Genomic DNA, 20,244 nt, shown 5'->3' with positions numbered 1-20,244 from the left:
AACGAGCATCAAAATGCAACAAAAGAGAAATGAAAATGTGTAACGAAAAAGGGATGAAAAAGTGACAAAAATGCAGCAAAAAAAGCAACAGAAAAGAGACAAAAATGCAATGAAAAAGTGACAAAAAAATTGACAAAAACTCAACAACAAAAAAGCCACAAAAGAGCAACAGAATCGGGATGGAAAAGTGATGAGCCCATCCAAGAATCCTTCAACTGTAGCAACTGTAGTTCCAATAAGCTACAATTTCCTTGCAACTACTGCATATCTCTGCAACTTCTCTGGGAAAAGCATGCGGGCGGTGCTGCAACATTGCCATGCGTGCCTGTCCACCCCCTGTCCTGCCACTTTCTGCACCAGGTACTGTATGACACTGAAGATTGAACAATCGTCTGCTCTACAGCTTACTGCAAGATCCGGCCCATAGAGTGGTATTCCATTGAGTAACCCTATCTACTTTGGTCGTTTCTTCTTCTGCTGCTGCAGGAGCACTTTGTCCTCCTCAGTTTTTAAAGTCCACAATCCCTCACCAGCGCCGCTCCAAACTCTCCCAGCAGACCACTCCGTGATCTTTGTCAACCCCGTGTCCGGTGGTTTTAGTACTCGGAGCTGTCGCGCATATTAAGATATCTTGGCCCTCAGAAGACCATGTAAACGGGATGTGTGGGCGGCAGAAGTGTCGCGCAGCAGTTATGGCGTTATTTAGAGCGCAATAAAGAGGAGGCCTATTGATTTGAGAGCACAGGGAGCTCCCTGTTCTATCCGTCATCGTCAAAGTCATTACCGTGATCTATGGCCGCGCTCGTCTCCTCTGAGCATCCAGCATCTGCTCCCAATCCCCACCTCACACACTTCTTATGCAGCTTTACGCGACTGATCTGGAAAATGAAGTACGATGGAAAACTCTTACGGCTACAGTACTATCCTCTCCGGTCTGGCATAAATATCACACCAGTTGAGTTCTCCCCGTGCTTATAGCTGGTTTTCCTCTGGGAAATTTGGTTACTGCTATCATCTTAAATCATACAGTGTTCCAGCCAGATACTTCTGACTAACATCCTGACTCAATATTTGAAGAAGAGGCATTGCACTGAGGGCTAGGGCCGCCCCCTTTTGCTCATTTAGTCAACTAATTGGTCGATGCTTTTGCAACAATTCAGATGCTGTCTATTTGCATAACACCAGAGGCCTGTGGTAGGTCTATCTTTTAACTGTAGAACTGATGTATATGGATAGAACTGGATTATATGGATGTATGGACAGCACATGTACAGCAGCAGTGAGGCAGGGAGCTGGAGTCTGAGATTAAAGGTGAGATTAATGTGACTTTTTGCACATAAATACACCATTGACGTTGCTTCTATGTATAAATAGTAGCTACAGTACAAGCTCCCAAAGTTTTATGTCTTATGAGTGCAGTTTGGGTCAGAAAAGTTGTAGTTTTTGTCAGTGTCATACCACGCCCCCTTTTAGTCGACTAATCGCTGCTCAGGGCATGTTTTTGGTCATGAAAATCTTTGGTCGGGGACTGAGGGCACAGCTCCAGGTGGACTTCCTCAAAAGTCAAGTAAAATCAATTGTTTGCGGCTTTTATAGTGTCACTTTGTAGCTTTTATTTTGCTTTTTTGTTGTTGTTTTGTCACCTTCTAATCACTTTTCTGTTCTGTTATTGTCGCTGTTTCCGGTACGTTCGTGTCACTTTTTTGTATCTTTTTTTTGCATCACTTTTTAGCCATGTTTTTGTCGCTTTTTTGCCACTTTCTGGCTCTATTTTCATCCTCGTTTTTGTCACTGTTTTGATGTTTTTTTTTCCAAGAAGCTTTTAGATTTGGGTAATGCCAAACTGGAAAAAATGTGCTCGGTTCATGTGGAGGTTAAGAATACTTTGCTGTAAAGCTAATCAAATGTGTAATATGAACTCTCCTACAGGCAGAGTGGCACAAACTCCCATTACATGAAACATCTCACTAAATAGAATTAGAAAATCTCTGAAGTTACAATCATTTCATTAATACCATAGCCTTTTCATTTAAATTCTCCTCAGTCAGTTCTTGAAGGGTTATTGCCACTTTCCACTGAACACAGTTTGCTTTTAAGCCGAGTCTAGCTTAAAACTCTCTCGATTTGGCTCAAGTCCGTGGATCGTCAGATGCTCCTGGACTTCAGGGCGTAAGGTTCCCTCACGGTGAACTTCCATCTCACACTTTTTCTGCACCAGACCATATTTTTCTAAAGCTCTCCCTGTCTCCGGGGTCTTTCATTTATCGCCGCACCTTTGGAAAAACTGGCACCGCAGCTGTGTAGCCCTCGCCTCATTCCAATTTCAATCCTTTTGACTTTCTCCACAGCTCAATCTGCAAAGTGCACTTGTCAAACCCATAGTGGCAATGTTATTAAGAAGACGGCGATGTAGAGACAAAGCGAGGAGAGTACACACGAGCTGCTTCAGACGGGGGAGATATCGCAGCTCAAAAGGGCTCCATTGACCCGTCTTTGTCAATACTCTACAAAACGATTCACTCTCCCTTTCATTTGCGCTTCTTTCATCTGCCGTTTAAGAGATCCCTGAGATCTGATACAAACATTGTACCGCACTGAATCAAAACTAAACTATAGATTCAAAAGAGGTGAATGTGCCCAATGCTCTGACAGAGGGAGAGAAAGAGTTAGGGGAACATATGCAAAACCATGAAATGTCTTCAAGGTTTTGAAAAAATAAATGTTTTTGAGAAATACATTGAAGCAGTCGGTTTGGTGTAATCGTTGCCTGTCAGAATCTAAGTTTCTCTGCTCCGCCCCAGCGGCCGGGTCAAGCTCCAGCTCAGACGTGTCTTTCCCCTCTATATGCGCCCTCCTTCCTCTCTTCTTTCACTACAGGCTGCTAACTTTCTGATGATTGTTTTACGTTTTGCCAGTGGAATGAACGGAGAGACTTCACACGCGATGCCTGTGAATGAAGTCTAATCGCTGGCAGCGTTGGCACACACTTTTGTTTTACTGTTCTTCCTCATTGTCCTCATTGAATATGAGGCCGCAGTGCAAATACTGTTCAATGTCATTCAATCACAATGGCCTCAACGACGTGTTGCCCCTCAGAGCACTCGAAACCCAACGCACAGTGTGTTAGTAGCATAGCAAGCGGCGGCGCTGCTGATAAGCTGCTGTGTGACTGCTGATCCATGCCAACCCCACCAGAATCTCACTCACACCCCGCATTCAACTGGACAAGTTGGGATAGGGCTGGGCAATAAATCGTTATATAAGATCTATCGATATATTTTTAAAAGAGATATGGAAGTAGACCATATCGCATAAATCGATATAGTTTAAATTTGCGCTGTAATACTTGCTTCAGACAAGCCGCTTAACCAGACACTCCGGCCCTCTTCAACAAACATGGAGAAAGCCACAATGTCTGTGAAGTGTGCAGAGGAGAGACGCTTGGTTGGTAAAAGAAAAACCAGTGGCTCAATCATTGGAGATGGTTCGGATACAAATGATCAGATGAGCAGCAAAACCACATGGTAGTACAGCGGTTAGCGCTCGTGCTTCACAGCTAGAAGGTCCGGGTTCGATTCCCACCAGGGACGGGACCTTTCTGTGTGGAGTTTGCATGTTCTCCCCGTGTCTGCATAGGTTTCCTCCAAGTATTCCGGTTTCCCCTACCACTAAAAACATGTAGAATAGGTGAGTCCTCCAGCCAGGTGTGGCTGACCACCAGCCTGGCTGCACATCATGGAGATGGGTCCCAGAGCGCCGGCCCACGCTGGCAGCTCACTGCTCCTACAGGTCGCCCAGCTGCATTGAGGATGGGTCAAATGCAGAGAAAGAAATTTCCCTACGGGGATTAATAAAGTATACCTTAAAGGAATAGGCCACCGTTTTTACATACTGAGATATGTTCTTACCTTAGCTTTGACAAGATCTTTAGGACCTGTCCGGTCTTCACCCGTGCCTTCAATCACGTAAATACAGCGCAGACGGCGTTAGCATTTAGCCTCTCCCTCTCTCCACTATAGCTCCAAAACAGGTCAAGATAGAAGCTACCAAGCTCTTCCACGTTTTCCCTATTTAAATATGGTTACATGAAGTGTTACACTACAAAGTATATTACATCCATTTTCTTCCGCTTTATCCGGGGCCGGGTCGAGGGGGCCAGACTACAAAGTCTAGTTACACAAAATTAAACAATGTGGATTTTCTAAGCGGATAAAAGGGGGAACTATATTGTAAGGCGTAATAATACCAGGAGTAGTTTGGCATCCGCACAGTAAAGTGTAGATATTACTGCGTGGATTTCGAACTACTCCTGGTATTACCGATCACCAGTCACAGTCACATTTATCTACATTAACTGCTTGATACAACATTACAGGAGAGTTTCCGACCTGTTTACACAATATGCAGCAATAATTGAACATTCAAAAGTCACCCTTTATTTAAACCAATTTTCCTCTTCAGAACCACTTACTGCAAATGCAAAAGAATATAGACTCTGCCATACATTAAAATATTTATCGCAAACCAATTTCACTTTCATAGCGACGGTCAACTCCGCGGTGCTAAAACCGCTTCAATATTTGATCAAATTCTCTCGCGCCGTCCACCCCTCGAAATGGACTCGCTTCTCGAAGACGCCATAATGCGGGACAGCAGAGGAGCCAAGTGTATGTTCATTCTTTCTCCATAAAAATTGTAGACTTTGCCAAAGCTAACAACTGCTGTGGCACTAAACCCCAGCTCCTCTCACGAACACGCCGCTCCGGTGGGGATAGATGAGAGGGTTCGTAATCCAGCCTCATCTGCCAAAAAGAGGAGAATTTGGTGCTTTTTTTTCCGCTTATGAACAAGAAGAGCCTCTAATCTGGGATCTCAGTCACTCAAGCAAAAGGAGATTTGTGCCGGAAAGAGGAGGGAGACTGGAGAGCTCTGAAGCAGCGCCTTTTTTTCTCTTTTTTTAATACCAGATAAGATAAGGATTTATGAAGTCACACAGAGGGAGGAATACTTTTAAATGAGCAAACAGTAAAAACAGTGCAAACATTTTCTAATGTTCTAGGAATAAGTCGTCTTGAATTAGCAAAGGGGAGGGAGGGGTGAGCTGAAGCGTCTCTGCTGAAGGTAATTGATTATTTTTTTCTTTTAAACCTTTTGTTACATTTGGTTGTAAGTCTGGACAGCGGTCTATCAATGGGGTCCACATCTTTTCTATTATGTTTAAGTGGGTGCACAAATCAGCAGTAATTCAGGACTACCTCAGAAGTAAAAAAGGAGGTTGAGCATAACCTTTAACTGCCCCAGGGAGTAATATGTTCCGAGCAAAATGAAAATCTAGTTAGTTCTACAAATAGGTCGTTCGTGATATCATTTAGATCATATTTCAATGAGATTCATCACGCTACTACACACAAAGAGAGATTCTAAAGCTGATTCCGCGTAGCCACAGCCGTCCGGGGCTGATTGACAGAGTTGGACATCCATGCGGCATCAGCGGCTGCTCCGAACACTATCTGACTCACCACATTCATATAGATAAGGCGGACGTTATCTGCTGTGCCACTTTCACTCCACGGGGTCTGTATACATATTGTATTTTTGGCTTTTGATTCTATGACATAACATGTGACTCATGTTAAAAAGTTTCAAATGTATGTTTGTTTTTTTCATTAAATTGATAATAAATCTTCCACTGAGGCACAAAAATACAATATTTAATCAAATACAAATAATAATAAGGCCGGGACTTTTTCTGATTTATTTTTGATTAATTCATTACATAAGTTTTAGTGCGATTAAAATTACTAACACAAATGAATCACACTTTACTGTCCAACTTGTTTATACACACAGTTAAGCCGACTTATTTAACCTCTTAATCCCCACCTGGACTGAGCACACTTTCTCCAGTTTGGCCAGTTTTATCCAAGTCTAAAAGCTTCTTGAAAAAATTGGTCAAAATAGCGACAGAAACGAGAAGAAAGCAAAGAAACCGCAACAAAAAAGTGTAAAAAAGTGACAAAAAGAAAAAGCAACAAAAATGTGACTAGTACGGTACAACAAAGTGACAAAAAATTAGATGGAAAAAGAACATGAAAACAGTGACAACACCACAGCAACAACGCAGATCTGTTTAGATCAGTTTAGTAGGTTTTAGCTTTCAAATATAGGTTCCAGTCCAGAAGCTTATAGGTTTAGGTAAAGCCGGAACTGGAGAAAATGCTCTCGGTTAAGGCGGGTGATAAGGGGCTAGCGTCTTGATAAAAGCGTCAAAAACGAAACAAAAAACAGAATGAAAACGTAACAAAAGAGCGACAAAAAAGTGACAAATAACTCCATAAAAAATTGGCATAAAAGCGATGGGGGAAAAAAAAACAATAACAAACAACACGAGGTTTTGATGAGTTTTGCAAGTCTTAGCTTTCAAATAAGCTCCAGTCAAGAAGTTTTTAGATTTGAGTAAAGCTGAACTGGGGGAAAATGCACCTGATTAAAGAGATTAAAAAGATCATTCTCCAAAATAAATCAAGCAGCTATTGCCTTTGAAATGTTTGAAATGACTTAAAATGAGTTCACATGTGGGAAAATACAGAGAAGCATCTAAAACAAATGCAGCCCCTCAATAAATGATGCTTAAATGCGATTGATTAACTACATAGTCCTTTTTTCTTCACAAAAAAATAAACGTCCAGAGCATCCAGATGCCAACCTTTAACTAATTTAACATTACATGACCCAGGTTTGCCAGCGCCGCGGGCCAAAAGCTAACTCACATGTCAGGTGAATGCTATCTTTATCCCTGTCTGCACCGGGTCGCATACATCTTCCGTATTTTTAGCCCCAAGACTGGCTCACGGCGCTAACTGCTAACCGCTAACAGTGTCTCCACAAGGGCCGGTCGCCATGGGGAGGATTGATCTGCACGGCTGTTTTATGAATAGAAAGCTTTGTTCCCTGGGATTTCCATTTCCCTGCCTCCTCGGTGGAAAATAGGTGTGGGTCGATAGTTTATGCAAGCAGACACATCTCGTATTGAACGTTAACTTGGAGGGAAAAAAAAAGAAAAAAAATGTTTGTCACGATGTTCCTTTCAAGAGGGAGGAGGTAATAACGGTCAAATCAGAGCATGTGAAGCGGAAAGACAAATCAACTCCAATGAAGGGGTTTTGGTGAGGATCAATAGACTTCTGAACTGACTGGTGGGCATACATGACAATCTGCACCAGTCAGTAACCTGCATGAAACAGAGAAACGTCCAAAATCTAAATAATGGAAAGTTAGCAATTAAAACATTTAGCTGAACGTATATGCACAGTTGTGGCTCATAAACATTTTAATGGGCAGCTCATTGCTTCACTTAATGAATGTCTACATATGGAAATATCAGTTTCTGACTGAGGATTGTGATGGTCAGAAAAATGAATTGGCCTGGAGTGCCCTCTGCAGGCAGTAGTAGGAATGAGAAACTGAAAATACAAGGTTTCATTTTTTGCAAACAAGCAAATCGAAGGGAAAGAGATAAGTTCTCCACCATCTTGTTGCTTCATTTCATTCTCATTCGTTAGCCGTTAGTTATCTGGTCAGCCGTTAGTTATCTGGTGAGCCGTTGGTTATCTTGTTAGCTGTTGGTTATCTGGTTAGCCGTTGGTTATCTGGTTAGCCGTTGGTTATCTTGTTAGCCGTTGGTTATCTGGTTAGCCGTTAGTCATCTGGTCAGCTGTTAGTTATCTGGTGAGCATTTGGTTATCTGGTTAGCCGTTACTCATCTGGTCAGCTGTTAGTTATCTGGTTAGCCGTTGGTTATCTGGTTAGCCGTTGGCTATCTGGTTAGCCTTTGGTTATCTGGTTAGCCATTAATTCTCTGGTGAGCCGTTGGTTATCTTGTTAGCTGTTGGTTATCTTGTTAGCCGTTGGTTATCTGGTTAGCCGTTGGCTATCTGGTTAGCCTTTGGTTATCTGGTTAGCCATTAATTCTCTGGTGAGCCGTTGGTTATCTTGTTAGCTGTTGGTTATCTGGTTAGCCGTTAATTATCTGGTGAGCCGTTGGTTATCTTGTTAGCTGTTGGTTATCTGGTTAGCCGTTGGTTATCTGGTTAGCCGTTGGCTATCTGGTTAGCCTTTGGTTATCTCCTAAATAGCAGGATGCATAGCTTCTCTTATACACAATGTGCACATATGACAGTGATGTGTTTCTCCTGAGCCCTGCTTAGTCCAGGTTTAGTCCTGGTTTAGTCCAGGATTAGTCCAGGTTTAGTCCAGGTTTAGTCCTATTTCTGACCTGCTCGCTGCCAATCGGGAAACAGCCGCGCTATTTGCGCATTACAACCGCACATGCATATTTAATTAGGATGCCCTCAGTGTTCAAATTTAAGCGAGCCGCATTTCAGTCATTCTGCAGCCGTTTCTAAAAAATCTAAAAAAGTGTTTTGAAGCTCAGAGGTAGGATGTTCTCATTCTGTTCGTCTGGGCTGTAGTTTACCGCTCTGCAGTCAGGGAGGGGGAGAGAGAGTACAGGCAGTCGCTCGTCTGAGGGGGGTCACGGGCAGGTCCAAGATTCGGATCCAAGGTTCGGGTCCGGACGGGTTTGCACGTGGGTCCGTATCTGGACCGAGGTCCGCCATTTAGTGACCTCTGTTTTAGCTTAATATAGCTTTATTTAGTGTAAGATAGTGACCGATGTGTTTGAAATTAAAACCAAATACATGTATTATATAAATACCATCTCTTTAAAATCAAGCCAAACAAGCCTTTTTGTTGTGGATCCTGAAGTCCCAGGGCACTTTTAAAGCTGGACAAACATAATCTGTGTGACTCCTCTATTGAAGATTAGACGGCCTCTGCGTCTCTGGGCAGGTTTTTGGCTGACCCATCATTTCCACTTTGACAGTCTTGACTGTTGCACATCTGGGCAGCCATTTACTTTATTGATTTTCCGACAGGACATCTGCCTGATGAGGTCATTTTGGCCTTGGGATTTTTTTATTTTTTTTATCATACTCTATTAGCTTAATGTGTTTCTCCTTCCAAAATAGTATCCTACTAATACACACAATAAATAACTAATACAGAGTTAAACTCACCCAATTTTGTTACTTTCTTGCCGACACAGAGATTATGATGATGAGAACAGCCAAGACGACAGCTCCAATAATCATCAGGTAGCACTTCCTCTTCCTCAGCTGCCTCTGGAGGGGAAGAAAAAGAAGAAAAGGGAAAAATAATTTGTCAGAAATGTGGTTTTCTGTAACTCGGTAAACAAAGTCTCCCTAATGCAGCACTCATTGCAAAAGTGAGCGGTAACAAAATATATGAAACCGCACTTTAAAACGACAAACAAATTCCCCAGCAATTTCGCCGGTAATCAGAGCAATGGACAAAAAGCATTCCGTATTCAATCAAAGGGAAAATGAAAATGGAAGTGACGGGCAGAGTTAATGGCACGCCGCGCTGGGAAAAAAAATAAGGAAGGTCAGGTTGACAAACAAAAAGTAGCGACAGAGTTTTATTTTAAGAGAGGCAGCCAAAACACATCATCTCTAGCCTTCACGTCTCTGCAGTCCCCACTTAAGAGCAGCGCTTTATTGGCACTGGAATTTGCAACGACAAATTATGCTTTGTTTTACTTTAGATAGACTTGAAGTACAAAACAAACAAAGGCAAACAGTGATGTCCAGTCATTGACAACTATTAAGGAAAAAACACTTGACTGAGGAGAACAGTTGTGGGGTTTCAGTCACGCTATTTTGTCTCTTTACATGATCTAGGGGAAAGGTCAGAGAAGACAAAGTAAATAAATGGATACGATGCTGAGATTCGATGTTTTGATTGAGATTTTTCCCAATCCCAAATCATCCAATTCTAGTGCTTTCCCACCTACACTGGGGGAAAAAAAGTATTTGGTCAGTTCCCCAAATACTTTTTCCCCCCACTGTACATTAGGCTTTACAGCGAAGAACCACTAACCCATTCACATTCTCATTCATAAAACACTGTTCATAGACACTGCAGGCCAGGAAGGTGAAGTGATTTGCCAAAAAGGAAACAAAGATCAGCATGCACCTCCAGTAGTGGGATTTGAACCACCAGGATCTCGGTTATAGGACGACCTGCGTTAACATCTGTCATTGTCCCAATCAAAAACAATTATTATGTTTCAGCTTTTCTTTATTTTCAACACTATTTACATGGAGTGATTCTCATTGAAAGCATTTAACATGAATGAACACATGGATTTACGTGTGCAGGAAACAAAAAAGGGTAAAATAACTCTTGGCATTTTCTCCATGAACTGTGCAAAGCAGTAAGGAAAGCAAAAGACGGCTATTTTGAAGAATTTATTACAACCTTTTTTGTTAAAACATAATTCCCAATGAGAATCTACAGTGCACACTACTGCTCAAAAGTTTGGGGTCACTTAAAATGTTTTGAAAGAAAAGCACAGATTTTTTTTTTACTGATGATAACATCAGACATACAGTCTAGACAGTGTTAATGTTGTGAATGCCTATTCTAGCTGTACACATAGGTGTACAGAGGCACATTTCTTGCAACCATCGCTCCAGTGTTCTAATGGTACATTGTGTTAGCTAATCGTGTTAAAGGGTAATTGGTGATTAGAAAACCCTAGGGCTAATCGATTAAACGACAGCTAATCATTATTGAAATAGTTTACAACTATTTTAATAATCGATTAATCACTTTCTGGTTCACACAGACTCAAATAGAAAATATATGACATGTAAATTGTGTATTTTTTTATGAAAACCTTCTACTAGTGTAAACCTACCTAATTTCACAAATATCTCTGTGTCTCATCCAATCAGTAAGCAGAATTAGCACAAAGAGCCTCCAAAAACACTCACTTTAAGTTTACTCCATGAACACGTTCTCAAGCGGCACCACCTTAGATTTATGTGATTAAAAAAAATAATAATAGAAAAATAGAATTTTTCTATTAATCAATTAATCGTAAAAATAATCGGTAGATTGATCAATAACAAAAATAATTGTTAGTTTCAGCCCTAGAAAACCCTCGTGCAATTATGCTAGCACTGCTGAAAATTGTAGTGCTGATTAGAGAAGCTGTAGAACTGGCCTGAGAGACCCCAAACTTTTGAGCAGTATTGTAAATAAAAAAATAAAACATGAAAAAGTGTTTCCAAACTTGGTACGGGTGCTGCATTATTAAGGCAAACATCTAGTGCAAATGTTGCAGAAGGTTCGAACGACTGCAGCTGCAACGGCTGCAGCGGCTGCAGGCACGAGGTTAGGAATGGGTGATACTAGAGATTTCCGTTTCAAATCGATACCAAGTAATACTAGGGTTAGTATTGCAATATATATCAATACATACCAGTGTGTTTTACATTACAGGTTATGAATTCTACAAATTATTCATAGTGAGTGCACAGTCTGTGAAAGCTGAATGAAAGGAAGGAAACATTGTTCCCACTACAACTGTAGCACTAATCTAAACCTTTAAAAATGAGTAGAAGCTGGGCCTAGAAAACATTTTAAATTACAATTATAATATTTTTAACACAATCTCGTAAAACCTCCATTATCTTGCAACAGTTGAGTAATTGGAGATTTGCATACACCAGTCGTGCTCCTTAAATAGATCTGTGTAATTTAGCAGAATTCTCAAATTTCCCATCTTCCGTGAGCCTAATGCATTACATGACTTGTCAGAGCCTTTTTTTTTTTTTTTTTTCCTTTCAAAGCAGTTTTTAATAATTTCTCAAGAGGTCATTCACAAGACATAAAGCACCCATCAACGGCACTTAAATCACCGAGTAAAAGCAAACACGCCAATCCCCTGCAATTCCCATCAACTCCCCTTCATCCAGCCAGTCAGAGAGAGCTTATATTGTACGCTTTTATGCTTTCAAAAAAAATCACTCGTAACATCGCCTGCAGCGCAATTTAGATGTTCAAACGCTTCCTCCTCCCGCCTCATTCATTCATGTCAATTACAGTTAGCCGAACCAATACGAGGAATGAACTCAGAATGAGCGTGGAGCAGGGGTTGGGCGCGCTCCTCGGGCGGTGGCTAGGAAAGCCGCGTTGTTTCCGAAAATGCCTTTGTGTTGTTGTTGTTTTTTTTCGTTTTTTTTTTTCGGGGTGGGGTACAAAGCGAGCTAGAGCGGCGGTGTTAGACTAGAGCTGGGGTTGGAGTCCTTTTAAATCCTGACGCGCTTCAAAGCACGGCAAGAGCAATTCATCTTCTTATCACCAACTCAAAACAGGCTTTCTGCGCAGAGAGAGAGAGAGAGAGAAGGAAGAGAGGGAGAGGGAGGGGGAGGGAGGGAGGAAAAAATGCTGTCGAGTAATTTTCCGTTTAAACGTTCCACTCCACAACAATTTGCATAAGCAGCCCGGCGTCTGTGATAAGAAGATTGGTAATTTTCAAAGGCTCTGTAGGGATTGAGAATTAAAAGCCGTTCCGTGCTATCTCCCCTCTTGCAGCTGGCCACCGCCGATTCCCTCAGCTTCGCTCCCAAACTATAAACTTTCCGACAGCTCGGAGTGCCTTTCATTCTCTCCCCCCTCCTCTCCTCTCTCCCTCTCTCCTTTCTCTATATTTTCTGAACTGTATTCCCTTCTTCCCCCCTGGAACTTCCATAGGCTACTTCTTTTTTTTTTTTCTTTTTCTGTCCCGAAGCTGCTGTTATTTGGGGAGGAACAAGGAAATAAATAAGGTAAAAGAGGGGACAGAAAGGGGCTTAGCCGAACAAAGGCGCTATTTTTTGAAGCGGATACAGCAGGACGGGGACAGAAACGGTTAAAGGGATGGGCTTAGAAGGTTGACTGAAGCTATAATAGGATGGGTGCTCAGTGTGGGAAGTGCGGAGGCCCAAGGGTGCAGGGTGGGCGCGAGGGAAAGTGGTGGACTGTCAATGCTGTAGTTATTTTAGCCGCATGGGGAGTTCATTATCAAAGAATAATTGGAGCACCCTTTGACAAATTAACAAAGGAGGGTCATCACTGTAGGGTACTATGAATAGATCCACACAGAGACAGAATGCTTATATTTTCAGAAACTTTCTTTGTAAGCACGAAGCCAGCTTAGTAAATGTGCGTCCACATGGGTCGAGTCAGGTCTGTGAAAACGGCGCCATTCATCTGCCAGGCCTGTGTGAGGCGCTGTGACCCTAACACAAGATGTAGAGCATGCGCAGTCAACTTTTGTGGAATGTAAACAGTGAAAATAAAACTGATTCAAGGATTTAGGATCTACAGAAGAGATGAGGAGTTGAGTTTTTGAGTTTATTCTTCAGACGTAATGGGCCTCAAGCAGAAAAAAATGACTTTTACTGTCAGTCCAAAAACACAGACTTATCCTGCCGTGTTTTTCTACTTGTTACCTGTGGCTTGTGAACTGCAGTGGAGCAAAGAGGAGCAGGGTAAAACCATCATAGATCCATGAGTAAAAGTCATTATGAGGTCAGTAGATTATGGATAACAGACACCACTCTGGAGCTGTGATGTCATCGTTTTAGTAAAAGTTGCGGAGATGTTGTAACAATGGCGTCACGTAAACGGCGTTTTCAGATCTTTCCACTCTAGGAGCTAGTTCGGAAAATGTTCGTTTACAGACCCTCAAAACACCGGGCTCGAATGGACGATACACTGGGTTGATAAAACATCTTTGCATTTGCTCCTCAGCTTGACTTTGTATGGACAGGGCCTTAGTCTCTTTTGTGCCAAATGGTAATAGTTAATAGCAAAAAGATAGTGCTCAAGAAATATGTTTTACTTCTAAAAATTTTTTTACCTCAGTTATGGTAAATCATATCCATACAATTAATCAAGTAACTTAATGTTGCTTTCCTCCCATTTGCAAGCTGTAAAGTGCTAAGAGTTTTTAGCAGTCACCCCAACTCATTTCTAGCTCACACAAAACCAGTGATGGTTTCCTCGACTTAAGTATTTGGTCATCGTTTTTTGCTGACTAAAAACTATGACTAAAATGTCCAGATATTTTGTTAAACTTCAATGAAAATGAACAGAAGAATGAACATCCAATAACCATCTTGTTCTGCAGAGGAAAAAAGATTATCTGAGGCACTCTGACTTAGTTAAAAGTCCTTTATTGAATGGACATGCCAACGCGTTTCGAACTACAGTATAGACGGTCTTCCTCAGGGCATAACCATCTTGTTCTGTTGTGGTTGTAAGGCAGGGGTTCCCAAAGTTTTTTGGCTGGGACCGCAAAAACGTTAACAACTCGGGGACCCCCATTGTATAAAGTCATTGCCTCTTCAGCTACTTTAGGGCAGAAAAAAAAATTGAATTGATATGTGTTTAAAGCAATACTAAGTAACTTGTTTACCTTAATAAATCCTTTCCGTGGTCCCTCGGGGGGTAATACAAGTGTTAATGGGATGATTGGGGGTGTGTCTCTGGCCAGAAAACCACAATTGCAACTTGACTGCCACCGGGTCGAGCACCAATACACAGTTAAGCTAACAGGCTAACGGACAAAGCAATCTGCGGGCTAGCACCGCTTAAACAGTATTTACAGCCAAGTTTGAGTGAAAAAAAAAACCTCCATTGTGTAATTGAATGTACAATATCCCTCTCTCCCTTTGTCTTTTCTGTCAGCGTAGTATTTACTCTAACGGACAATTAATAAGTAAAAAAAACGCAACATGCTACGACACCTGCAGTGGCGCCTATGGCCTCTAGGGCGCACAAGTTACTTAGCACTGCTTTAAACAGTTTATTTTTAATGCTTAAATGGGTTTCACAAATGATATAATGTTTCACACTCAAAAATAGTAGCATGTTTATTTTTATTTAATCTTGAAATCACTCACTTTGGGAACCACTGGTGTAAGAGAACAGGCTAATGTATCGCCGCTTGATACGGTATGTTCCCGTTTTCTTTTTGCAGCCATAATAAGAACTTTTCTTTAGTTCTCAAGTTAAGTATCTTCGTCTCTTACACACCTGTCATTCACGTTTTAAGCAGCTCTCAGAATAACTCATGTAGTCATGTACAGCTTTGTCAGACGGTTAAGTGGAAAAATGGGTCACTAAAGAAATATATTGCACTGATTTAGTCTCCACTTGCACGCCAGCAAATTTAATTAGACGCTGACAGCTCGTGCTTTATTTTTTCCCCCCCACAAATGATTATGTTATGACAAACTGACGAGACAATCATCGTATCTTCTTTTCTAGAGTTCATATTTACTGTGATTGGTTAAATCCACCTGTCACTCACCCTAAGCATGATGGAAGCTGACAAAAAAGGAGAACAGGATGTTGGAAAAACCACATGGTATTTGAGTATAGAACAAAAGAAAAGCTCTGTATTAAGAAATAACCCCATCACTGACTGAACATATTGCTCTGAGATTACAGAATCTTCCAAACTGTCGCCCAATAGTCTGCAGCATCCTCCGAAATCCACAGCTGAGGCGGCGTAAGCACAGAGTTGTTCCTTCATTTCCTTTGCGCTCCTCGGGCTCAGAGTCCTGGGGCTCCGTCTGTGTGAAGCTCTTGTTGTGTGTTTGCTTCAGGGCTGCCTCAGGTCCAGCCTCCTGCAGCTGGAGATAAAGGCTCAATATCGTCTTCAATGCGCCCAGCGTGCTACTGTGTTTTAATAGATACTTCAGCTTCCACTTTAAAGGCAGGACTACTGTACGCTGCAGTAACGATATAGGAAAAAAATACTTATTCCTTTGTTTCTTTCATCTGAAATGACATCCAAACCCATGGCGACCAATGTTTACTTTTATTGAAGTAGCAAATGTGTGCAGACATGAATACAATTAGAATCCATCATGCAAAGCTCACTCATTTCTTTTTGGTTATACTATATATATTTGTCACAGTGAACCGTACTTCGGTCAATTAAATTCAATTAGCTTCACTGTCAATTCTACAATATGTAAAGACTCTCAAATCAGCTAAAAAATACAATATGTAATAATACAGAGCAATATCAAATACATATATTGAAATCATAATTGGAACATTTCTGTGTTCAAATTATATTACAAGTGAATAAGTATGCCAGTGTGTTCAGTTATGAGTGTGCCACGTATATTCTTCCTACACTACGTGGGAGGTATTGGTAACCTATAGGACAAGGAAAGTGTTTTTCTATCTTAAGGCCTCACATACATGGTTGTCCTGTCACCGTGACAGTGATTCATAACTAGCCTCAACTGGCCTCACCGAGAATAACAACTTTTACTGGGCTCCAGCCTATCATCTTTAAGGATGCCCTGTATGTACCTCATTTACATACTAGGATAAAAAACCCGTGTCTATCGTTGTTCGTTGTGAAAATGCTCTGTACTCTTCACCCAGTAAATATTCTCTTCTCCACGTTACTGGTCTCGAGTCTTCCTTCTCACCAATGATTTCATATATGTAAATAAGGAGGCAGCAGAGTGAGAGAAGGGGAGACTTCAACTTCCTGACCTGTCACCTGTCTGCTCTGCCAAAGGAAAGCAAGTCAAACAGGCCCTGTCCAGATCATTGTTGACACAAAACACAGACGAGAAGTCCAGCTAGATGTCCAAAGAACTTACGATGACCTATACGGGTGGCGGTATGTGTGGAGTAGACGCTGGTCTGGCTCGGAAATCTTCTTTACTCTCCTCTGTTTTCTGTCCTGCTGCTTGTAGTCGTTGAGATATGGAGCAGATGACATCCTTGTAACTTTATTAAGGCCTTTGTTTGCATATAATGTTGCTTTGCCATCTCTGATCTGGCAAAAGCTCTGCTCTCGAGCCCACAGTTTTTTGGAGAGAGAAGCCTTGGCAATTTTTTGCAATGGCATAATTCCCCGTTGTCAAGTAAGAAAGAAAGAAAGAAAAAGCTCTCAACTTTTCACTTTCTAGTTTCTGTTTTTGACAGTTTTCTCTACAGTAATCAAATGTGGACTGGCTCACTGTCACATGTCTGCACTAAATGGTCTCATGGCCTCAACTTATACAGCACTTTTCTACCTTCATTAGGCCCAAAGCGCTTTACAGCAAGGAACCACTCACCCATCCACTCTCTCATTCATACACCATTGTGCACAAGACACTGGAGGCAAGATGGGTGAAGTGTCTTGCCCAAGGACACAACAACAGTGTGCATCTTCAGGGGCTGGGATTCAAACTCCCGACCTTCTGATCATGAGACTGTCTACTAATGTTGCATATATTGTTTGCTTTATGTTGGTGTCCTTATTGCACCAAATTAGGGGATGAAAATGGAATGAGGAAAGGCAGTGTATCAGAAAGCAAACATGCATATATAGGCCTGCAGTTAACATTTTAGGGTGCACAATTACATGATGTAGCTCCTTTAAAATAATGTAAAATCGGATCCCCTTTGGTGCCAAAACCCGTCTACAACACTAGGGTGAATTCATGTAAATCTGTGTAACTGTACCATATTTCCAGATACTACTCAGACCTCCCACCTGAGCTCCCTTATACCCTTGAGATCCAGAGCTTGATATCCGTAAAGTCCTAAAGCCGGGGGCATTACCTCCATTCTGCGACCCTCTGGGAACAATCCATCTTAGCGTGACACAGACTCTTGCCCCTGTACTCCGCGGCGCTAACCTTCATCCCCACCATTTCACACTTGGCTGGCAGCCGAAGCCAGTGCGAGTGGCAGGTCACGGACTGACACGGGCGGCGGACCCACTTCGTCGTCACGAAATAATAAAATGAAAGAAGCACGGAGGTGGCGGGATTCCTGAGGTCATCAAATAGACGCTTTTGTGGTTCATTTTCTGCGCCGTAAAAGTTCAGTGTGACCATTAAAACGGCAAACAAAGGGCGAGATCAGCAAAGTCTGCTGGGTAAAGTCTGCTGGAAAACTGCCTGGTGCAAAAATAGATAAAAGTTACAAAGTCGAGTTGGCCTTTTCCTCTCTGGGGTTGCCAGGCCACTTCAACACAGTCCCAGTCAGTGATTAACCAAACATTTGATTTGCCTAAGGTGTGCACAAGATACACCTTCAAAACATGCCTTCTATGGGTATAAATTTACAGCCCATGGACTTGTTCAAAAGTGATGTTTGAAATAATAATCAAATAAAATGAAATACGAGTTTAAATGTGAAATGTACAATAAAGCTTTTTCATCTCATTCATCGTTTATAACCACTTATTTTGCATACGTAGTATAATATTAAAATACATGCAATAATCCCTGTATTTACTTATCACATCACTTACCTGTGTCACTTTATCAACCACTTTCATTATGATTGTAATGATTGTAAATTCTAATGCTGACTACAACATTTTTTGTTATAATCTGTTTACTCTATTATTTACTGTTTATACTTTTTTGTCCCTGGTAGTCATTGTATAGAAGATACCACTATTTACTATTTATTTTTTTCATTTATATTTCACATTTCCTTTTTTCTGAGACCTGAATGTAACAAGTACATTTATCCATTGTGAGATCAATACAGGCTATCTTATCTTATCTTAATCATCCATAGAAGATGACTCTATAGATGGGAAGTGACAGCTCTGTTACATTGCATAGCTCCTTTTATACATTGGCAACCCAACATTCTGCGCATGCATGACAGCGTTTTACAACAGCAGGCGGCGCTAAAAGCATCACTCTTCTGTTTCTATCATCTAATTAGTGAAAGCTTATCAGGGGTAAGTGAGTTTGCTTGGTGTACGGCCGTTTTTTTTCATTGTCAAAAGACCAAGAAGATTCCTCATATATGGCCTAAATGGGTCTTCTGCTAAGAAAACTTAAAGGAATTGACAGTACTTCTTCACATTCCTAGCATCCTTTAAAGAAATAGTTCACCATTTTTTCCATACTCAGATATGTTCTTGCCTGATCTTGCAAGTTGGAATGACAACTGAGGGCATTGTGCGTGTCAGTCACGCAAAAAGAGCAAAGATGTCATTAGCATTTGGCCTCTCCCAATGTTTTCCTATAGCTCCAAACTAGGTGAAGTTGGAGGCTACCACGCTCCTCCCTGGGCACGCACAGAGAGCTGACAGGTACGTATCAACTCATCTAAGCTCAGAAAGGAAAATATCACAGCATGGAAGAACTGTGTGCCCTCAGTCACGCAATAAGACCAAAGATGTTTTAGCATTGGCCTCTCCCAGTATATTCCTATAGCTCCAAACGGAGTGAAGTTAGAAGCGACCAAGCTCTTCCACGGGCACAAAGACCAGACAGGTACGTATCAACTCGTCTAAGCTCAGAAAAGAACATATCTCAGTATGGAAAAACGGTGAACTATTCCTTTAACAAGATTTTTATCATCTTGAGGGCCAGAGGTTCTATAATGCATCCTATGAGGGCCTGATGTTGCTATACCTCTGCTATAGGCTACACTGTCCACGGAAACCTGCCCAAACAGATTCATGAAATGCAATGCAATTAACACATAGAAAACATATATAAAAACATACAAATGTCAGTGAAACAAACAAACAAGAACATAGTAATAACAAGTCAGTGCTCATAGGATGCAGCAACAAGAGATACAACCTTCATAATAAGGTGTAATAAAGTAGAATACTGCATTGTTGTGAGAAGGCCTGTATTATTCCTGTATTTTGATGACTGCTGCTACATGGTGAATGCAATCATACAGAGCACTGTGTATCGTCATAGCAATAATATACCCTTTTTGTGGCCCATGTTGCAGTCGAGTCCAACATCTTGATAAAAAGGGAGCTTTCACATGAACCAGTATTATGATAAAACACCCTGTTGTGCCCTGCATAGTGCTTTTAAGGTTACCTATATGCCCCGAGCTATACAAAAGCTACTCTATTACCTTTCCACATAACTTTGTCAATTCGGCACCACACAGTTTGTCTCCGGGGCTGAAAACACATTATAAAAGTGCAGCTGATAGACCTGTCACGACCCGAATCCCTATCTCATCGCCGCTTGCGTTACAGCGCAGACAAACTAACTGCGTCCGAGGCAGAAAAACGACTTACCTTGCTTGACATAAGGAATCTCCCTCATAATACAGCTCCCTAATGCCACGCTACGATAATAGCCACAATATTACCCCGCGCGTTATCGAATCTGCCTGGAAAATTGGGGGGGCCTATAAAATAAATAACTTTTTTTTTTTTTCGAGCAGCGGAACTGACTCAATTGTAATCGGCTTATGTGCAATTTACATAAAACTACTCGGGAGTCCAATGCAGTGGCCGCGATTATGATATTTAAATAAACAGGATTCAACAGGGCCAATCATGTGGTGTCTGCAGTGAAGCGA

General features: G+C 41.5%; 2 protein-coding genes across 2 annotated transcripts in view; one reads left to right on the top strand and one right to left on the bottom strand.

Moving 5' to 3' along the window:
* Positions 1–20,244, top strand: part of dedd1 (death effector domain-containing 1) — a 516,989-nt gene that overhangs the window by 334,571 nt on the left and 162,174 nt on the right. The gene's annotated exons all lie outside the window — the stretch shown is intronic.
* tsnare1 (T-SNARE Domain Containing 1) overlaps positions 9,087–20,244 on the bottom strand; it is a gene marked incomplete at its 3' end in the record, with an annotated part of 160,497 nt that continues 149,339 nt past the window's right edge. The window contains exon 11 of the mRNA XM_079561375.1: positions 9,087–9,182. Within this exon, the coding sequence (XP_079417501.1) occupies positions 9,087–9,182 (96 nt within the window). The remainder of the gene's footprint in view (positions 9,183–20,244) is intronic.

The sequence above is a fragment of the Gobius niger genome, assembly GCF_951799975.1.
Source record: "Gobius niger genome assembly, chromosome: 8".
NCBI lineage: Eukaryota > Metazoa > Chordata > Actinopteri > Gobiiformes > Gobiidae > Gobius > Gobius niger.
This window is presented reverse-complemented; position numbering and strand designations above follow the sequence as displayed.